General features: G+C 40.4%; 1 protein-coding gene across 1 annotated transcript in view; it reads right to left on the bottom strand.

Moving 5' to 3' along the window:
* ADGRV1 (adhesion G protein-coupled receptor V1) overlaps positions 1 to 22,824 on the bottom strand; it is a 2,003,619-nt gene that overhangs the window by 1,512,491 nt on the left and 468,304 nt on the right. The window contains exon 24 of the mRNA XM_069225272.1: positions 13,011 to 13,213. Coding sequence (XP_069081373.1) covers positions 13,011 to 13,213 — 203 coding nt within the window. The remainder of the gene's footprint in view (positions 1 to 13,010; positions 13,214 to 22,824) is intronic.

Here is a 22,824-nt window from a genome sequence, read left to right as displayed (position 1 = left end):
GAGCAGATCTGCCTACTCTGAGATTGGAAGACATATGTTAGAGAGGGAAAACACGGAGGATGATATCTCATAAGGCATTGCAGATATTGCAGATATGCTCTATAATAAAGCACTTGGGGAAGATGGAATCTCCAGTTTTACAAACCCAATAAACAGATGATGGCACCCCTGCTACACAAAGTCTTTAAAGAATCAGAAGATAAAGGTAGACTACATCCAGAAAATAAAGTAAACATCAACATTGTATTAAAACCGAACAAAGGCCTCACCCAATGTGCCAGCTACTACCTTATACCACTAACTGACACTAATATGAAGGTGCTAGTCAACATCTTGGCTACCTGACTGAAGAAGGTAATACTGAGCCTAATCACAACTTTCAGGGTGGATTTGTGCCATGAGGGTCGCCCAAAAACCATATGCAACTGCTAGCAAACATTCTATGCCACATGAGACTTGGCCACAATGACAAGATACTGCTGTTCCTGGATGCCTGAAGGAAGTGTGGTCAGGTGAAGTGGGGGTACCTATTCCACACATTGGGCAGAGTGGGGATACGTCCAAATTTCTTGACAAAAGTACTGTGGGTATACTCAGGCCCTACAGCATATAAATATTGTGGAGGTCATATGTCACAGCCCTTTTCTATACACAGTGGAATGTAATAGGGTTTCCCGCTATTTCCTCTCTTGTTTTATTAGCCAGAGGATCCCTGGAAGCTCCTGTTCATCAGAGGAACCACATAAGGGGAATTAAAACACCAGTGGGGCATACTAAAATCATGCATTATGCAGATGAAATTCTGCTAACTCCTATTGACCCTGATCACTGGATACCACAACTTATATCCCTGATCAGTGCCTTCTCCATTTTCTATGGATATGATATCAACTGGAATAAAAGTGAGGAGCTCTTTATAATTAAATGTATGAAAAGACAAGTCAGAGGGAACTTGGCTTTACTTAACAGTCTTCCACTTTAAAGTACCTGGGCACACCTCTCACCAAAGTTTGAAACATATGGACACAGATAATCTGCAGCAGTTTATGACAAGATTGGAAAATATTTTCCTTCAGTGGTCCTCCCTCTGAATCTCAGTTTGTGGCTGGGTACAGGTGGTGAAGATGGTGACAGCCTCCAGGTTTAATTATGGGGATAATATCACTTCCAGTACCTAAGGGAACACTGTGTGCCTTAAATAAACACATTAAAACATTCATTTGGGCAGGAAGGAAACCTAGACTCAAACCCTCAAAACTGGAAGCAGACACAGGGCAGGGAGGCTTAAATTGTCGATATTGTATCTGTACTGTATTGAGCATTATCTGTTGCAGGAAGTATATGTACTGGTAGGCAATTATGTGCAGCCAGTATGAATGTCAATTGAGCATGCAATAATAAAGCAGCAACATAAATATCTCACTCAACCAACATTGAAGGTGATGCAGCTAACTTGGAGAGACTTACATAAACTGATGGGATTGGACAGCTATTTATGCAGAAGAGGAGCAATCTGGTCCAAGAGGAGCATCAACATAGGACAGAAAGGGATAAGGTGTATGCAATAGAAAGGGGAAGAGATCCAGATACTTTGGGGACATTTTTGAAGGTGATACACCTCAATTCAGCTTTCAGCTCAAACTTTGATCCCACCATGCCATCCAAGTTGTCATTTCTGAAATATGTACCAACGTGGGAAAAGTCTAAAGGAACAGTCTCCATTGTTTATCAGATTCTCATAGATACATTCTACTCAGGCAATATTAAGCTAGACATAAAAACATATTGACAGCTGAATACAAATGTAGAATAAATGAAAATTGCTCAGCTTTCATGGACCACCATGACCAACACAGATGATGTCACCTCCTTTTGGAAGAGATTAATGTCAATGGCTCTTATTGTGGCAAACATATCTATTCTATTACATTGGTGCCCCATGACAATGGCAACACACCAAGAATGGTAGAGTGAACTTGTCAGACTACTCACACATATAAGATGTACATATAACTTTCAAGAACAATTCTCTGTTTGAAAAGGTATGAGGTCCATTCATGCAAAATACGGGACCCTAGGATACATGCTATCACTTATTACCCTCCATTCAAAGCACAAACACACAACAGTAAATGCAAGGGGGTGCTATTGATAACCAGAGTGGCCAGGGAATGAAGAGAGAAACACAAGCTGGGATGACCCAGCTCCTAACACAGGATTGGAAGGACAGTTGGTAACAAAGAAAGGAGAGGCAGCAAAGAATGAAATCTATGACTAACTCTAGAACGTAGGCACTCTCCAACCTTTCTTCTCTCCTGAGATGCATGTGAAACAAAATGATGGGCACTAATATGGTTGGTCTTGTTTGTTTATTCAGAAGTTATAAAATTAACTATTTATCAGTAGATTATAGGTATATTTATATATGTATATATATGTATATATACATATATATGTATATATACATATATATACACATACAGTTTTGGACCCTGAGATGCAGAGGAGACTAGGGAGGAGAAACATGTAACACAATGGGCACATCACTGTTTATTCTTAGTTTGTGCTTCATTCTTTTTTCTTTTCCACAGTCATATGTACTACTGGGCATGGTCCATTACATTTGTGAGGGAAATCCCCCTGTACCATGAGTGAGCTTATCCTGGTTACCCTGTTGAGGATGATACAGGACACCCCACGCTATACCACAAAATCTCCACCTGGTGAAATGCCGAGTGCTGGAGTCTCTGGATATGGCATGGTGAGCCTGCTGGTCCCAGGAAAGGTGTTAATCCAGCAAGCAAATCCTTAGAGCTCCAATGGAGTATGATGAATGGATGACAAGGGGGTTTATGTCTCAAAACAGGCCCTATAGGTACTGCCAGATGGGCAGAGTAGTGACTGAAAAAGAGGTGGATTTAATTCCCACAGGTTTGTGATCGGTCCTGAGCCAGAAGCCCGGACCACGTGTCTGATACTATGCTTCTTCCAGCACCTGGCCTCACAGAGAGCATACACAGCAGGGAAGTGTTTCGCAGTTTGCAGTGTGGCAGCACTTTAAATGCATGGGGCCATTCATGAACAGCAGATAACAGCAAACCTATTCACTGCACTCCAGCAATGGTGGGCAAGCTCACAGAGGGCTAGCAGATACCAACTGTTGATCATTGTTGTGCACAGACAGTACAGTGCCATGATGGAGCAGATGCTGCCAAAGGGTCCGTCAACATCAGTAAGGTAGGTGAGAAGTACTCTCATGTTCATAATCACTTTGTCCTACCCCTAGTGCTGGAATCAGACCAGCACATCACTGCAGGACTGTGTAGATGCCCTGGAAATATCCTCTGACTGGCAGAGAGAATTTACTGGGCAACTACCTTGCTCCATGGATGGATCCATGCTGTGAGGAATGGATTTATGAAGTTTAAAGGCAAAATGCACCAGGAAATGGAAATTAGGTGATAAAAGTTCATGGTTATAGTAGACTGGAATAAATGCAGTATTTCAGGACAACAAAGATGAAGCAACATTTGGGTAAGCCTAGTGGGTTCTATCAGTTCAAGATTTTACCTTTAGACTTTGTCATTTTTCTGATTGTCAAGATACTTCAATACCGCAATGCAGGACAAGAGTCCTTCAAAGTCAGATATGTTGTTATAGAGCTCCACGGAAGCCTTTAGTTTTGGTGCTAAAAGCTCTCATTTTATAGCTGTTGGAGTCGCATACCTGCTGGGGTAACTTTGCAATGTCACTCAGTCCCAAGTTTGATGTTCAGACTTACTTTTTTGATTTTCAAAATCCTCCTGCAATAACAAGTCAATGCTCTCAGGGGCCAGATACCTTCTCTCTGAGTTCCAATTGACGCTTTCTATTTTGAGATACAAAAAGATTGAGGGAGGACAAACCTGAAAATCTTGCCTACGAAGATCCACCTTCCCCTCAGCACGTTGTCCCAGCCCTCCTGAGGTTACATAAATGGTTAAGTCAAAAAAGTGTCTTGGTGCTGGGAACAATATACCTTGTCTCTTCTACAGCTCAGTGTCCTCAGGGCACTCTTCTAGGCACCAGGTCTTTCCCAAGCTCCACTGCAGTCTGCACTCAACTAGCCAGTTGGATTGTCTTCAGGACCTTCAAACCTTCTGAATCCTGGCTCCCAGCAGAAGCAGAAGGTCAACCATATGACACTTGGAGAGAAGTTCTAATTGTTGGGTTCCAGCACAGGTCAAGAGTCTAATGGTTCTCTTTCTACTGTAGCCAGCTGGAATCTTCTTTCATCTAGTGTTCTTCCACATCCAAGAGTGTCATTCTTATTCAGTGCACCATGTGGTGATTGGAGAATTTCCTTTGCTCAATCCTGGCATCTCTGCCACAGAACCTCAGCCTCCTTATCCAGAAATTCCTCTCTCCCTTTATGGTAAGCCTTCCATAATACTTCATTCGAGATGACCCTAATTTCCATCCCCTTCCAGAATGCTAGTATTTCCTATTAGGTCTATCTTTAAGGTTGGGAAAACATTAACTATCTCTGTGCTTTAAGCAGTTTTCCATCCAGTGTTGGACAAAGACAAATGAGTGAAAGGGCTATGAGGGTGAATAGGTTTCTACCTGAATGGAAGGGCTGTTGTGTTAGTCCTTTGTGCTGACTGTTCCTGTACTAAGCAATGGACTCATCCTTACTATGTGACACGTTTTACACCACTTTAGCTGTCTTACTCCCAGAGGGAGATGTATTGTCCTGCAGAAGGCCAGTTATTTATGCTTCCGCAGGAATGTTAATTATAGTTACTTTAGTAGAGGCAGCCAAAAACACTGGTATTATTTTCTATTTGTTTACTGTCAGGATAATGGACACTCTTAAAGGCTATTGTTCCACTTTTATACATTAAGTATTCAACTCTGTGGGCTTTAAGCGATACTTAGGTAGGCTTAGTTAATGAAAAAGTATGTTTTGTTGTCAATTAGCTGATTGACAATTGAGACTTAATGCAACTCCAGGAATACACTAAAAATCACAACTGTCTGTCCAGCCCCCAGATAGGTTTCCACTTATGCTGTGGAAGGGAAACATCTATATTTGGGGTGATCTCAAGATTCAAGTGGGAATGAAGGTATTACTTCAAACCACTTGAATGCTCAACAGCAAGTGATATGGTCCAGCACTCCAAAATGCTTCTAACCTCTATGATACTGGACGCCAAGACCAGTACATGAATTGGATCTCTAATTTACATTCAAATGGTTTCCTTAATATTCAAATAACTTGTTCAATTGTGGTGTCCAGTGTCTACCTCTGACAATCATCTTACCTTTATAGAATAAATTAGCTGCATCAGCCGTGCTAACAACATGAAGATTGTCTTCAAAATAAAACGACACTTAGACCTTGACTGTACAGCACTTGGATCCTGTTTAATCACCATCCACTTTTTACTGGCCAGTAACTAGGTGAAGATCAACATCAGCAGAAGTCTTTTTATGGTATATATTTCTTTGCCGAGTGAGATACCCTTGTCAGGACTGTTTATTGATGTTGGTGCCTTACCTATTCCAGTTTCCTATAAAACAATATTTTTCTTGGATGTTATCTTTTAAAGCCAGACAACAAGTTTGTGAAGACTTTATCAGATCATCAAAGACTGCACAAACAAGTCTTCCACTTTCTTGGTTCACACTCTGATATCCTGGCTATTCTAAAGCCCTCTACCTTGGTGCACAATAGTAGCTTTTGTGCAGACTCTAACAGTGTCCTCAGTCTGCTTCATTTAATAGGACTTTTATCCATCCAAAAGAAAATGTGGATTTACCTGTCCACATGTAGCACTCACTCAAAGGTACAGAAATATCACACTTTAACAGAACTCAAAATAGAACTTGACTTTCTCCATTTGAATGCAAAAATGTTTCAGTTGGCATTTTAAATATTCATGACTACAAAGCCTTTCAAGGGGCACAAAAAACTGCAAGTTCTCAAAAGTGACATCATAGATGTAAATCTGGCTACTACACAAAGTTCTGGTACATAGCACTAAGCAAGGGATGCAGCAAGATGGACTTTTCCCAAACTCTTATCTGTGTTCAATGTACCATGACTGCGTGACATCTTTGGACTCCTTGAATGACACCTAAATAGACCTAGCTTCATCTCTGCTCCTGCCCGCCTGCCTGCAGAGGATAAGGTGACAGAACTACAGTGCCATTGTGGCATTAGCACAATATGTAAATGACAACTCCAATGTACACTTTCCATTTACTGTAATATGAAATACAAAGCACTTATCAAAAACACTCCTTTATGATATAAGGGCAGCTGGTCCACTATCACAGCTTTTGTCCTATCTAATTTAGAATGCAGGGTGCAGGGGTTTTTCCCACAGCTAAGGCTCTGCCCGCCCCACTGCATGCATCCTGCTGACCCAATGGGAAATCATTAAATCTGGTAGGCTGGCTTCAACTAGGCTAGTGAAAGTGGCCCTCTATAAGCTATAGAAACTCTGAAATCTGTTGTTACATGCAATACAAATAATAAGCTGTCCCCATATTTTTTTTAAGAGTCTTTCAGAACTTTTGTATGAACTGAATCAACTGAAGTGGTAATCCCAATACTAATAATCATTTGAATGGACAATAAAGGTGGTCACGTTTCAAGGCAGAATGTGGTTATATCATCAGAACACACAGATGGCTAATGATCAATAAGGTAAACAAGGTACCTAGACTGAAAAGCTTACTTATAATCCTCTATAAAGGACATATACGTTTTGTAAGCAGAATTTAAACAACTGGTGCATGATTCTAGCTCCAGAGGAATAAGGGCCTGATTTAGAGTTTGGAGCATGGTGTATGTACTGCCACTACATAATTTAGAGATGTACGCAGGCCCAACAGATATCTGTTGCATTTACAGGAACCCCCATACCGGGGGTTACAGTAAATACATTGAAAGTTTGACAGACTGCTCTGTCATCATGATGAGCTGGACGTCAAACTGTCAATGTTTTGAAGAAAATAACGTGAAAACTGGCCATTTTATTGGAGGTGTCTGTTGGTGTCAGAGATGTAGCAGTCTCAGGCGTTGGCATGCTGAAAGGTCTGTCCAACTATAAATGAGGTGAGTGGACCTCTAGTTTGGTGGATAAAGTACTCCGTTATCATTGAAACTGAGTAACTTCTCCCTCCACCAAACTCTAAGTCGGGTCCAGCATAGTTACCAGTGGTAAAGTTGTTGCTGGTAGATACTCTATCTCCCTTAGATTTCACAGCTCAGAAATCTACATAGGGGTAAGACTGGTTATGGAAAGGTTGAAACAGATCTACCGCACCAGTAGATGCCTACATGGCTCCAACTCAACTCCTGTGCTTCCTTGGATTTCATGTCACAGAGACATTTTTCGAACCAACCCAATACACCGATGTTAGTTCCCATCCATTTTTTCATGGCTTTGAGGAAGAGATGAGAGTGGCAAAATTGACAGGAATGCAGAGCGGAAAATTTACTTTGAACTTGAGAACTATACAACTACATACAGAATGGGGAGGTTGGCAAATCCATGAGGAATCTTCATGTATAATAGCCACCAAACATTGTTACAGAAGGTAATTAATGTATTCATCTGATGGATACTTTTAGCTACAGATTCTTCACCTCATGAATCAATTGCACAGTATTAGTCCTCAGAACATGAGTCTCAGGAGACAGCTCAATCAAAAATGTGTTATAGAGACCAAAGATCTAGATGGAGGATATTGAAAAAGGCCAGTATACTTGGCAAAGCCACTCGGTGTCCGCTAGCACACTGTCAGTATACCAACCTTAGGAGATGAAAGATCTGCACCCCCAAACCACAGAAAAGCTATACTATGATCAACATGATCTATTTAAATACTGGAAACACTCATACAATGATGGAATTATAAATCAAAAACCAATGCACATAGTATTAAACATAAAATCTGTAAAGAATTTACAGATTGAAAATTAAAAGTAACGGCAGCAGAGCATAAAGGCAACTTCACATGACAGTGATAAAAACCTGTGCCAATATTCACACAACAGTCTACAGAAAGGATGGATATTGGCTGTATTAAACATTCTCAGGCTGACAAACCCCCCCAACCAGACACTACATCCTAACCAGAGGATTAGCAGGAAGAAAATTACATCAAGCATACAGACTCCTGAAAAGTTAGGAAAAATCCACACAATAAACCCATAGATGCCAAAGGCCCACAGTAAGCCTTCTTCTCCATCAGGCACACACACTCGCATGAGGATGCTTGAAATTGGTCCGTCAGGAGAGGCCATGGTGGGAAAAGATTAGAACTACTCCTTTGGTCTCTGTACCCTTCAAAGGTACCACCCAATCTTTAGCCACCGAAGGGTACAGACTGCTGTCTATCAGGTGGAGAAATGAGGTGTGGCCTGTAAGATATTAGACTTGTAAAGCCTTTGGCTCTCTCTTGTCACCATTGACACGATTGACACTTGAATGTGCTTAATTATCCATCATGCAAGGTCAGACTTGGATTTTGGGTGTGCTAAATGGGGCTCAGCAAAGAAGCGAATAGTAGCATTGTTTTCTGAATGGATTTTGCACATCCAATGTAATACATAAGGGATTATTTAACATCTAATGCACGTAATGCTCTTTCTGCAACTTACTGAGGTAACAGAAGAAAGGTGTGTAAGACAATAGTTTGGTTAACATGAAACAGGGAGTTCACCTTAGGCAGACAGCGAGGGTTTGTTCTTAGAAAGATCCAGTTTTTATGCACTTAAATAAAAGGATCATGATTAGTTAGGACTTGAAATTCTCCAACTCTATGGAAGGAATCAAGTGACATGATGATAGCTACATTGCATAAAAGAAACTGCAGTGGACAAGACTGTGACATCTCTAAACTAGGAACTACATTAAGATCCCATGAAGAGGCTGTTGGTGTTTTAGGTGATTTAACTACTTTTAGACCTTCCATGAATACCCTTCCTACTGGCATAGAGACTGACACGGTCTATTCTGCAAGTAGGCAGCTACAGCTGCTAAGTGAAGCCTACCAGTGGTGTCTGCTAGGTCGTCTTTCTGCAAGTGCAGTAAATAACATTTGATGTTTTTTTCAAAGACCTGGAGGTGCTATTCATTACTACTCAGACAGTAGTATGTGATTTTTCCATTTGACATTGTAGCACATCCTTGTAGTGGGCTACGAGCCTTCTTCAGAATAAGCATCAAATTTAATGTAGACAGAATCTAAGATCTCTGGTACCTAAATGCAAGAGTCAGTGTATTGAGGTTTGGCTGCCCCTGATTTTGTGTTAGGATATCTGGATGCAGGGGTAAGGTTTTGTGTAGGTGAATCATCATGTTAAAGAGCATGGAGCACCATGGCTGTTCCACCTTAGTGGGAGCAATTAGAATATGTTTATTGGCGCCTGTCTCATTTTCCTCGTTACATATGGAATCAGTGGTAGTGGAGAAAAAGTGTAGGCACATTTTCCTGACCAATTCTTCCATTCAGCATTTTCCATGTACTGTTAATATGGGTACCTAGAGACAAAGCTTGTGCATTTTATGTTTTTGACTATGGGGTGTTCCCCATCTCTGAAAGTACTGATGAAGTACTTGAGGACTGATCTTCCATTCATGTGTTTCTTGATGTGTTTTGCTTAGCAGGTCCACAAAATCATTGTCCAACTCTGAAGATGTTCTGTGAAGTGGAAATCTTGCTGTCGAATGGCCAAGTGCCAAACTGTTTGTGCGAGAGTTGAAGGCTGGAGAAGATGTATGCACCCCTCATTTTGGATGTAGTATATGCTGCTCATGTTGGCCTGTACATATGGGTACTGTATTTTGGCAAACAACTATTTCAGATTTTCTGAATGCTAGTTTCACCTCCTTCAGCTCCTTGAACTTTATGTGCAGTTGTTATTAGTGTTAAGACCAAGTGACCTGAATGATCAAGTTGTTCAAATGTGGTCTTCACCATATGAGAGAAATCTGTGGTAATGGTCACCTGCAGTTGAAGGTTGATAAATGATCTGCCCTGTAACACATTGTTGTCCTTCAACCATTTTAATTTGTCCTGAACTCTGGGCGCAGCCAACACTAGGTCATCCCACCAACCATTTGATGGTGACCAATTCCTGGCCAGACACTGCTGTAGCGGGTGCATTTGAAACTACTGAAAGACAAGATGCCATCATACTTAGCAGTTTCATTACTGTTCTCAATGTCAGAGGGTGTGCTGTCTGGTAAAGGAGAAGCATACTTTGGAATGCCATCACTCTCTTGTTGTTGGGGAAGGGTTTCCTGTCACTGTGTTGAGTTTGACTCCCAAAAAAGGGTTGTATATGTTGTGGAAAAAGTTGTGAGTTCTTGTTAAGCGTGTGCTACACATGCTGTCAGCCGCTACTCTTTATCACCCTCTTTTCCTGAGATGGGAATACATGACTGGCACTGCGGCAGAGATGCATTGCAACCAATGCCAGGCATTTACTAGAAGGGTAGTGTTTTGAACCTATAATGTTGTCCATTTACCACAAGTCTGAGATAGCACTGGAGTACTAAGTGGATGGACATAGAAAAGTAGGCATCCTTGAGATTGAGGGTTGCCATCTGGTCTCCTGGAAAGAGCATCAGAATGATGACTTGCAGCTGTCTGACACTATGTAATGGCTGAGTGGCTTGAGGTCCAGTATTGATCTCTGTTCCATCCTTAATGGGGATTAGAAAGTGTAGAGAATATACTTCTTATCATCTCTTGTCTGCTGAAACCAGTTCTACTGCCCATTTTTGTAGCAATACGTTTTTTGTTGTTCCTGGCTGATGGTGAGGTGATGAGGAAGTATGTAAGCTAATGTGGTATGAAATTCCAAGCAGTATCCATGTGGACAATGGACAAGAATCACTAGTCTGAGGTTACTTTTTCCAACTGAGAAAGAAATAACCTTATTTTTCTCCCAACATGTGTTGTGTGATTAAGTGATGAATTGCTTTGCAGCAGAGGATCCTTGCCTTGGGCTCCTCTAGCTTTTACAGAACCATCACCTCTAAATCCTCCTCCTCTGAGATAAGGCTTGGAACTTTGTCATTCTTGAAAAAGCTGCTAATGCTGGAAAACAGGACAGAGTATTGCAGCTGCAACCTTTGCTCCTCCTCTTGGCACCAAAAAACAGACCTGCTGGGTTGGGTATGGAGTGCCCGCATAGCTTTAATTCTGTCTTGACCTTTTTTAATTTTTTCCAGCATCCTGTACACTCGTAGTTCAAATAGCTGGTCTACATCAAAAAGACATTTAGCAGGGATTACTGAACTTCAAAAAGTAGCCACAGTTTCTGAGCCAGATGTGTATTTCGAATGAGATGCTGGTCTCAGTGGGTATCATCCTGAACAATGCTGGCAATCAGGTCACACAGTAGAGGAGCCGCTGCACCACAGCGTGGACTGATATAAAAGCTAGCTGGTAGAATACAGAGCTTAGCTTGCTCCAGAGAACAAGGTCTAAAATGTATGCAGACAATCACGTTAGTACTTTTTGCCAAAAGGGGTAAAAGAGACATTGCACAATTACCTGAGAGTAATTCAACCACCTGCACCTGTGCATAATCCTTGCTTAAGTCCAAACCTTTTGTTGTTTACATAAAAGATAAGCACTGGGCTGGATATTACCCTATTGTGCCATCTGAATGTGAAGATCTGAGGTCCTGCCCCCACACTACCTCCCTAAGGAGCCTGTGATTGCTCACCATCGCTATCCTGAGAGTCAAGCGCAGAAAGAGTTGTACTTGGCCAAGTTTGCAGGGCCATTGCATAGCATGCCCCAGAACATCTGAACTGGCCCCAAACTATGGCTGGGGGGCAGTAGCCACTGTTGGCCGTGTGGTCCATCTGAACGGGATCTGACAGGTGTCAACCGGCACTGTGGTGAAAGCTATCAGCAGAAGCATGGGTAAAGGTGCTGTAGGTACCTTGTGGTCTGAAGGCACACCAGAGTGAGACAGAGGAGGATGATCATAGCCAACAATGTCTGAGTAGAAGCAGGGTCAGCACAAGAAGCCGGAGAAGCAGGCAGTGGATCTGGCATCACTGGACACAGAGCCAGAATAGAGACAGTTACTGATCTTGGGCACCTGCTTTCCAGAAGAGGAGGCAGCTAGAAAGATGACATAAAGGTTGGAGTCAGGGAAAAGACCCAACAACCAGAAGACCAGTCTCATGACTGGAAGCATCAGTCAAAAGAAGAAGAATTCTCCATACTAAATGTCTTCAACTTGGACTGGGAATGAAGGTACCTGCACCTGTCTAAGGTACATGATCTGAAGAAGCACTCAGTTGCTTATCACAGCTTCTACATTTGGAGAGGTTTTCTTCCAGGTTCAAGTGGAGGAAGCCACAATGTTAAACCGACCTGGAGTCATACACAAATTCAAGAATTACACACACAGGTTCAAATATTGCCAGGGCAGGTGTCATGATGGTACAAAAAAGATGATGCCAAGACCAACATTAATGGGACCCTGAACTTTTCATATGCGGTGTTTTCCCTAAATGCACTGAAAAGTTTTGAAGCTCACATTTCAGAGGAAAGCAACTCCAGTTAAGAGTAAAGATTTATGGAAAAAAATAACTGATATGAGAGAACTGGGGTGATGCTGTATAGTGCTCAGTGATGTCATATCCGGTGGGACACTGGAGTTGTGTTGGAGCCATTGTGTGACCTTCCAGCACAGGAGAGCTATTTCCACTTTTCTAGATCCATTTGGTTACCGGAGGAGATTCTTGAGGTGAGGAATATGCAGATAGAAGTATCCAATTTTAGATTATTTAGGTGTTTTTCTGGTAAAATAAAATCTTCGGTATTCATAAGATGAAATCCTGGAATAGGAACATTTTGGTTTAAAAACAAACCCTCAAAATTGACAGGTTTAGCACATGATATCTCATCATCCATATACTGTAATTGCATGTCCACAGTGGAATGGCAGTCATATTCATAATGTTATTAGTTTTACTTACGCTATAATCATCAGGACTGACAGCTGTCATTGAGTTAGTCCTGTAGTTCACCATCACTCTCTCCAGAAGGCCCTGGGCCCGAACTACCAACAGCCTGATCTGTCCTATTTCTTCATTCACAGTAATGCTTGGTGCTGTAGCAGCAGGGAGAATCAAAGGATCACTGGGCTGAGGAGGAAGTCCCAAAGAGAACTGAAATAACCCTAATGAAAATAAAACAAAATAATGCAGACATCTGTCAAAGTTCACAATAAATACAAAATAGGTGTACAGGGGTTCCTGACACATTTTCTGCAACACTTGAGGTTATGTCATGGTATAGTTAATATAATGGCTGTTCATTAGGAAATATGTATATGCTGGAAAGACAATATTCTCAAATACTAAGCAAAAACTGCAAAATTGTTGTCATTTTGACCAACATCATGGAGTTTGATGCTGTGCGTATACAGTGCTGCAATCTGTTTTTCAGGGATTGCTATCAGTTTCTTTTGGTTTGATTTCAATGTCCCTTTCCACATTAGTCTGTAAGATGTGTGTTTCAAATCCATCCCTGTATGATAAATGTGTGTGGTTATAAATGTGTATTCTCATGCAATCTGCTTCTGAGGATAGGGATACATTAATTATTTACTTATCTGTGTCTAACAATTGGGGTTGGGAAGAACATCAAGTTGTACAAATGTGTAATGAATTTCTATGTTTGCAATGATGAAAATTACTACAGGCATAGTGCATAGTGTCATGCCCCAATTTACATTTTATCATTTTGCAGCATGTTATAATGAAGTTTTTGTTTTTGCAGTATACGCATAATTGTCTTTGTTACTGTGTGTACATTCTACGCTTATTATCCAATCACATTAAGGACTGCTCATATTTATCATTATATGCCTTTTCGATAAAAATAAATGTTGAATGTTGTTTGTCATTTCAAATATCGGATGCTTAAAGAGACAATTACTATCGTCCTGTGCACACATGGTAAAAGCGTTTCACCTGTCTTTTCCTTTACGGAAATCAGTCGAGCTGTTCCTGTTTTAGGAATCAAACACTGATAAAGCTAATATGTTTAACTTTGGCTGCTAAACTATTGTCTTTTGAAATACTCGGTTTCCTTAAATTGGTAAAGTGCAAAAGAAACGAATCCAAAAATATGAATGCCAGTGCATGTTAATGTATGCAGGCCCACTCATGGCATCTTATTATGTTTTTTTTACAGTATACTTTGTTAAAATAATTTTCTGCCTCTTATTAACTGCAGATATTTTCCAAAACATGCAGTTGATGTATATAGTCTACTTATAGAAGTTAATTGAGGTTTTTACGTTTCTTACAGAAGCATGGTTGAAAGAAACATCAGCACCTAATTATGTGATAGCAATGTTCCCAGGCTTCTCAACTCAACAGATAAACCGAGAAGGCAAAACAGGTGGTGGCATAGCTGTGATTCACCTCACCATTTACATCTGCTCGGCAACTAGAGCTGATGGTGTAGAAGACTTAGAGGGCTTGGCATTCACTCTTGAAGTTTCGCGGACTTTTTCTTCATCTGTGGTCCCTTATCTATTGCCCCCCCCCAGATTGTCATAATGATTCTCTGAAAAATCCTATTTTTGTGGCTTTCCTTTCACTATGCCAACTGTATGGTTCTTGGCGATTTCATTTTACACATGGATAACCTTCATTGCTGGGCAGCTAAGCATTTCAGAGAAGTGCATGAAGGTGTTTATTTGGTGTAATTGGTGTATGACAGCTCGCATAAGACAGGCAACTCTTTGGCCTACATTTTTTTCAAACTTGTCAATTTTCAAGTTGGCCCCTCTTCCAAACTTATTTGGTCTGATAACTTTATAGTATTTGTTTTATGTAGTCAATCTGAAAGAGAGATCTAATGAAATGTAACTTTACCTAGAGCGTCTAAAGCATGACATCAAATTTCTGAGCACCTTTCTTCAGGTCACCTCCTGTCCACTGCACCCAAACTAACCAGACTCAGATGCAGTCAATTTAAATAATTGTCTGACTGATGCTTTAGACTGCATTTCCTCTTCTAGGATTGCATTCAAAACGTGCTAAATCTACTGCTTTTTGGTTTTCACCATGTCTGAGGGAAGACAAAAGATTCTGTGAAACAACTGAAAGAAATGGGATTAATTTTACGATTCTGCTGCAAAAAAACAGTTACAAATTAGCTCTTAGGAAATTGTGCAAAGCAATACACTTGAATAATTTTCAGTCCACATATTATTAGTTTCTAATACCCCATGAGAACATAAAAAAAATGTTTAGTCTTTTCTATCCCCTGCTGCTATGGAAAACAAAGTAAACCCTTCTTTGAAATTAAGTAATTACCTCTCGGAGTTTTTTAATGAGAAAATACTCTTCGTTCAGAAGTGATGTTCCTCTTTTAATCTCAGATAATTACATCACGGACTCAGCCCCTCAGCTATCTGTTTTTGATACCATATCTCTCGAGGCCTCTGCAAAGGAACTATGAAATGATCTCTCTCCACGGTAGATAGGATTATTATTCTTTTATTCCATAAAGATTAGATTCAGGAGAAAACGTCAGTACTACAAAAAAGGCACAGAGCTCTCCAAACCCCTCAACTGTCTCCTTAGAACATGGAATGTCGTGACATCATGATAATGATGTCACAACATCCCCTGCTCCGTGTATAACACGATCACCACATTACTTCCTCTTTTTTTTTTTTTTTAACAGAACTAAATAATGCAGAACACTACTACAACCTTACTATTTACAATAATTGTGCTGTAACATATTATGTGAATATTACTAATACGTGATAAAGTCTTGGAATTTCTTTGGTTTGTAACTAATTCTAGTACTTGTTCTACTTCTGTGACAATTACTAACCGGTTTGCTTATTCTACTGAATTGAGTATTCTCAATTTTTTTTACAGCCGGATCCAACGCTATGCGTGAAGTACTCCACCAACTCCCATTAGATAACATCACCGCATTTTTACGTACTTCACGTATCTGTTGAGAATCTTTAAATTTAGATAGGCCTTTCTTAACTAACACTGGGTTTTTCACTCTCACCCAATCACCCACCTGCAACTCCCTAATTCTGTTATTTTCCTTTGCTCTCTGTAACCCACACAAATTAGCATTGTGTTTGGCAACTTGCCAGACTTCCTTCAAATCACTACCTTCATGGAACAACTTCACCATCCAAAAAGGACATATTTCCGTAGATGCCAATCTCCCTCTCATTAATTCAAATGGAGTTTTTCCTGTGGCAACATGAGGTGTAGTGCGATAAGACCATACTAGTTCTTTTATAGCTTGGTCTACAGGTAAATGATTTCTGTAGGAAGCCTGAATGCAGTCTACTAAAACACGATTGAATCGCTCTACCATGCCATTGCTTTGTGGATTATAAAGTGGTGTTCTTATGTGCTTGATTCCACATTTGCTCAAGAATTGAAGCATCTCTGACGACACAAATTGAACTCCATTGTCAGTTAGAATTTGCTCTGGGAAACCTTCACGACTAAAGATTTTCTTCAAACAATTAATCACAAAGCGAGTGGTGGGAAACCTTACTGGTTCAACTTCTACCCATCTGGATAGATGATCAACTATGACCACAAAATATCTCATGTCAGGAGGCAAAATGTGATAAGGACCAAGAAAATCAAGCCCCAATTTTTGCCAAGCTCTTGCAGGTGACGGAACAAAGGTACTGGTCACCCCTTCAGTAATCAAAACGTTGTCACTGGTACAACACCTTGTACAGTTTTTTACAAAATTATCAATTTCTTTATCCATTCCTGGCCACCAAAAATCAGACCTCAATCGTCTTTTAGTGATCGTTGCACCCAGATGACCAGTATGAGATGTAGCAATTAAATTCTTTCTCAAACACGCTGGTGGAACAAATTTCTTGCCTCTGACTAATTTGTTACCCTCAATAGACAGTTCATCAGAAACTTTCCAATACGGTTGTAACTCCAATGATAAACACTTTTCCTTGGACCAACCTGCTTTGACCATACGCATTACATCACACAAAACGCCATCATTTAACACCGCTCTTATCCACTCTTCTTCATTTAAAGGCATGTCATTCTCAGTTACACAGGCAACAAAACATTCTTCAATTTCAGTTTCCCAATCCTGCTCTTCACTATTTTCAACAGGTAACCTAGATAGACAGTCTGCTCTCCTATTCCTCCCACCAGGAATGTATTCGACTGAGAATGTAAACTCCAGTAACTTGGCAGATAATCTAGCTATTCGCGCCGTTGAACGTTTCATTTTTCTGCCAGATAGTATTTCCACCAGAGGTCTATGGTCAGTTTTCAATGTGAAAGGTCTGCCCCACAGGTACTGTTTGAATTTTTCAATACCCCACACACAAGCCAGGAGTTCCTTTTCAATAACAGAATATTTACGTTCAACCTGTCTCAGTGTTCTTGATGCAAATCCCACAGTGCTTTCATGTCCATCATCAGACAATTGTGAAAGAACAGCCCCAAGACCATATTCACATGCATCAACAGTCACTACAGTATTTTTTTTTTCTGAAAATGGTTGTAGGGCAGGAACACTTACAATTTCACGTTTGATCTGTTCAAACATATTGTTACACTCATCAGACCACACGAATACAGAATTCCTTAATGCTGATCTAAAGCATTCTGTGTTTTTTGCGAAATTTTTAAGAAACTTAGCATAGAATTCACACAAACCAAGAAACGACAACAGTTGATCCCTGGACTTGGGATCAGGAGCTTCTAATATACTTTTGACTAAACTTGGCTTAGGTTTAACACCACCCTCTGAAAAAACATGACCAAGATACTCAATTTCCTTAACTTTGAAAACACATTTGTCACCTCTTAAAGTCACCCCTCTATTTTCTAGTGTACAAAGAACTTCTTCTAAAATCTTATCATGTGAAATTTCATCACCGGTAAAGACTAAAATGTCATCTTGAAAAACTGCAACATTAGAGTTATCAGAAAACATGTCTGACATCAGTCTTTGAAATGCTGCGGCCGCCGAAGCTAATCCAAAAGGTAATCTGCAGAATTGAAAGGTTCCATCCGGAGTAATGAACGCTGTTAAATGTCTTGAGTCTGCATCTAAATCCACTTGATGATAGGCCGACTTTAAATCTAGTTTGGTAAACCATCTGCATGAACCTATTTTTGCAATGAGATCGTCGATTCTTGGAAGAGGAAAACTGTCTACACATATTGCTTCGTTTAAGCTTCTCAAGTCCACGCACATTCTTAAATCACCTGTTTTTTTCTTGGCCAAAACTATGGGAGACAACCACAATGTTGCTTCAACTTTTTCTATTACTCCCTGTTCACACATTTGTTTCAACATATTAGACAATTCGGACCTTACACTTAAGGGTACATTCCTTAGTTTATGTTTAACAGGGACAGCATCATGCTTGAGTCTTATTCTATGTGTATAGTGAGTAATCTTACCTAACTGTTCACAGAACAACTTCTTGAACTTTTGTTGCCAATAATATACATGGTTTGAAGCAACATTAATTGAACCAGGGCTCTCTATTACCACAGGTTTGTCTCGACCAGGCTTAATTGCAAGATTGAATTCAGCTAGATGAAGTAGACCTAAAACATTGATGCCTTTCTTGGCAACATAGACTTTTCCTCGTAATGTCTTATCTAAAATAGTCAATGATGCCCAAAAATAACCCAGCAAATCAATTTTGCTACCTTCAAACGCAACCGTGGCTACATCTGGGGGAAAGAGAATTTTGGAAACCCAATTTTCCTTATAATTATCTTGTGCTATAATGGTTATTCTACCCCCAGTATCAACTAATAATTTAATGTTTGTCTCATCGATCATTACATCAATGTTTGGATCATTGACAACCCTGTTTATATTGGCAACATCTTTGACAACTAAAACATACTCATTACTTTGTTCACCCATGGCACCTTCAGTATCATCACCCAATACACAACGAACATTGTTATTTCTGGCGCTCCTACATACTCTTGCAAAATGTCCTGTTTTGTTACAATTTCTGCACTGTAGATGAACCGCTGGGCAATTCTTGAAGGATGACACATGCGTAGAGGAACCGCATCTGTAACAAGTTGGTTTCTGATTAAACTTATTCCGGACAAAAGCATTGTCCTGTCTTTTCTCAAAATGATCTTGTTTCTTATTGTTGCTGCCTTGCGCATTAAGGACTGCTCCAGAAATTGTTGTTTTACACATAGAAGCTTCTAGCTGTTTGGCATCCTCCATCGAACATTCAACGACGGATCCTTGCAAGACAGTAATTTCTCTTGAACTCTTTTTGAGTGACATCTGGCAATTAATTGATCTCTGATGAGTTGCGAAGTAAAGTTCTCGAATTCACACTTGGCTGCTAAAACCTTCAAAGCAGTTATAAAAGTGTCTATGCTCTTACTGGAGCTTTGTGATCTTGTAAAAAATGTGTAACGATGTACCACAACATTCTTTGTTTTGACAAAATATTTATCAAGTTGGGCAATTGCCATATCAAACTCATCCAGTTCCTCCTCTTCAGCCAATTCATGGGCCGGTAGGTGATCAAAAATGTTTTGTCCTTCAACTCCCAGATGATAATACAATAAACTTTTTTTTCTTTCCGGTCTAAATTTGTGGCCATCTATGGCACCAAGATATGCCTTAAATGCACGTAGCCACAATCTCCATTCAAGAGGTGGATCACCAGGATCTTGTAAAAAAGGTGCTGGTGGTGAAACGTTTTGCATATTTAATTATTGTTGTTAATATTATAATTTTTCTCTTTTTTTTTATTTTTATAATTCCTTTTATAATCAAAATAATTGATTTAATATCATCAATTACTTATAAATGTTGTAAAAAAAATGAACGTATTACTTCTTGTTTATTTCTTCTTGAAGTTCAAGTCAAATTGCCAATTAAAAGATGGCCGGAAAAAAAAACTGAACTTCATATAATTGTCCTTCTTCTATTCCGATGGTGAGGTAAAAAAAAAACTGAAGCTCTTTTCTATGTTTTTATTTTTTATTTTTTATATATGAACAACTCGAAGAACACACTCTGTTCAACTTCAGGTGAGTCAATTACACGCGCTTGTCCCTAGACGCGTGTGCAGAATTGCTTAAAACTGCCTGACTTCGTGTTTGAGAAAACAAAATTACACGCGCTCGTCCCGAGACACGTGTGTAATAGTTGCTTATGCTCATGCCGTCGCACGAGCAAATGTGAGCCGCTTACGCTCGTGCCGTCGCGCGAGCATATACTCGTGTGGTCGCACGAGCCGATAGGGAACAGCTGTTCCCTACAACACGAGTCAAATTTAAAAATAACAACGTTAACACGAATCAAATTTAAAAATAACAACGTTGTTTAAACATTAAAATGATAGAGCAAACAGCTCTGTGCCCCCTGCAGCACAAAATGTAAATACAATAAAACAATAGCAGCTCACGTAAAAACGTTCAATTTCAGACGGCCGATTTCTTCACTTCTAATGTCGTAGTTTCCTTTTCATCCTCGTCGCCACTGAAATGATCTCTCTCCACGGTAGATAGGATTATTATTCTTTTATTCCATAAAGATTAGATTCAGGAGAAAACGTCAGTACTACAAAAAAGGCACAGAGCTCTCCAAACCCCTCAACTGTCTCCTTAGAACACGGAATGTCGTGACATCATGATAATGATGTCACAACATCCCCTGCTCCGTGTATAACACGATCACCACAAACTATCTAGATGTAAATCTGGGTTTCCTTTAGACCCCTGCCCTCCTTGTATCTTACATTTGTATTGGTTACCACAAATCCAGTACATAAGCACGTCTTGAACGATTCTTTGACAACTGCCTTAGTAGCTGTAAGCTGGAAAAAACGGAACTGTCCCCTCTATTGCCTAAAGCTGACCCAACAGTTTTGAGCAACTTTAGATCAATTTTTCTGCTGCTTGCAGTTTTCTAAGATTCTGGAGAAATTTGTCAACCAACAATTATCACATTTCCTAGAATCTAACAAGTTTCTGCATGAGTCTCAATTGGGCTTTCTACATGGCTTCAGCATAGTGTGGCCCCTGTTGAAAATGACTGAATTTATCAAAGGCAACCTGGATCAGTGCTCCTTGTCTATGGTGGTTTTTCCCAGTTTATCAGCTGCCGTTGATACTGTATCACATTCGATTTCAGTGGTGAAAGATCAGGATACAAGAACAGGCCTTTGACTGGATTAAATCTTTCCTCAAGGATAGATCTCAGGCAATTTATCTTTCTCCCTACACATCAGCCCCTAGGCTATTAAGATAAGAGGTCCTGCAGGGATCTACCTTGAGCCCCACACTATTCAGTATCTTTTTGGAGCCATTGACAAAGTTGGTAGAATTTTGGGGTATATAGGTCATCTCATATGCAGATGACACTCAACTGCTTCTGTCTTTTCATGAGGACAACGGAGAGGCCATGTTGACTCTGAGAAAGGTTCTAAGAGGAGTAGACAAATTGATCAACAATAATTGTCTTTAAATTAAACTCTGATACATTTGTTTTTTTGGAGCAAATTGCCTTCCTGAGCCAAGCTGATGGTGGCCTTAGTATCAATCTAGATCTTTTATATCCAACAACATTATATTGTTGCAAGTTCCTATGGTACGTAAAACTAGAAGAGGAGGCAGATCTTTCACATTCATAGCATCCAAACTATGGAATGCCCTCCCCCCGCTTTGGGAAGAGCTCACACAGGATCTATCTTTAAAAAGAAGTTAATGACTTTACTTTTTGATTAACTCTCAGATTGTATTATTCCTTTGGTGATTAATTGTAGATTGTATTAATTCCCTACTGCCTGTGTGCTACTCATTCTACTTAGCGCTGGATACTTTGGTGGATGGAGCTGCACTCTGTACAAATGGTTTATTGTGTTACGACTCGGTCGTCCCATCTCTGCGGGGCGCTGTAAGGGGACTGTCGGAAGCCTGAGAATAACCTTGAACACTCATCTAGAGTCCTTTGCTGACTCCAGTTTGTTTCTCTTTTCGCCATGGTATGCTTTTGTAGTATTACATTTGCTTCCTGGGACTGCAAATCTCATAATGCACAGCCTTGTAGTCAGGAAAGCCTGGATTCTGTTTCCCATTGTTTTCTAGGGGAGAAGTCCATTTGCTCCTTTTCACCGGATCCTCTCCTCCAGGGCTTGCGAGCATCTGAAACTACACACACCTGAGACCTCTCCTGTGTAGCCCAATCATGTGATTCCACCTGGGGTTTTCTGCAGCTTGGAACTGCTTATAAGCAACCATTTGCTCAAGATTCCCGTCATGTACTGGAGTTCGATTCCTTTGTGTTACAGACCCTTTATCGGATGGTGTTCCAGTCTTGTTCCTGTTTCTGTTCCAGCTTGAACCTGTTACCTGTTTCTCTGCCCTGTTCCTGATTGTTCCAGCCAGAGTCTGCTCCTTATCTCTTAGCCTTGTACCTGTTTGTTTCTTCCACAGCCTCCTCCCTGTTTCTCTGTCCTGATCCTGCCTTGTTTCAGCCTGAACCTGCTCTCTGTTTCCCAGTCCTATTTACTGCTTATTCCTACTCCTGGTATTCCAGCCCTGTCCTTGATTGTTCCAGCCAGAGCCTGCTCTCTGTTTCCCAGTCCTGTCTCTGTTTGCTTCAGCCAGAAGTTTGTGCCCTGTTTTCCAGTCCTAGTCCTGTATTTGCTTCAGCCTGAGCCTGTTTCCAGTTCCTGCCTCTGTCTCTTAGCTTGTTCCTTCTGTTTCTGTTTCCTCTCGAATATTTGTGTCTGGTAAGTGT

The sequence above is a fragment of the Pleurodeles waltl genome, chromosome 1_1 (genome assembly GCF_031143425.1).
Source record: "Pleurodeles waltl isolate 20211129_DDA chromosome 1_1, aPleWal1.hap1.20221129, whole genome shotgun sequence".
Classification (NCBI taxonomy): domain Eukaryota; kingdom Metazoa; phylum Chordata; class Amphibia; order Caudata; family Salamandridae; genus Pleurodeles; species Pleurodeles waltl.
Note: the sequence above shows the minus strand (reverse complement) of the source record. Positions and strands in the feature narration are given on the sequence as shown.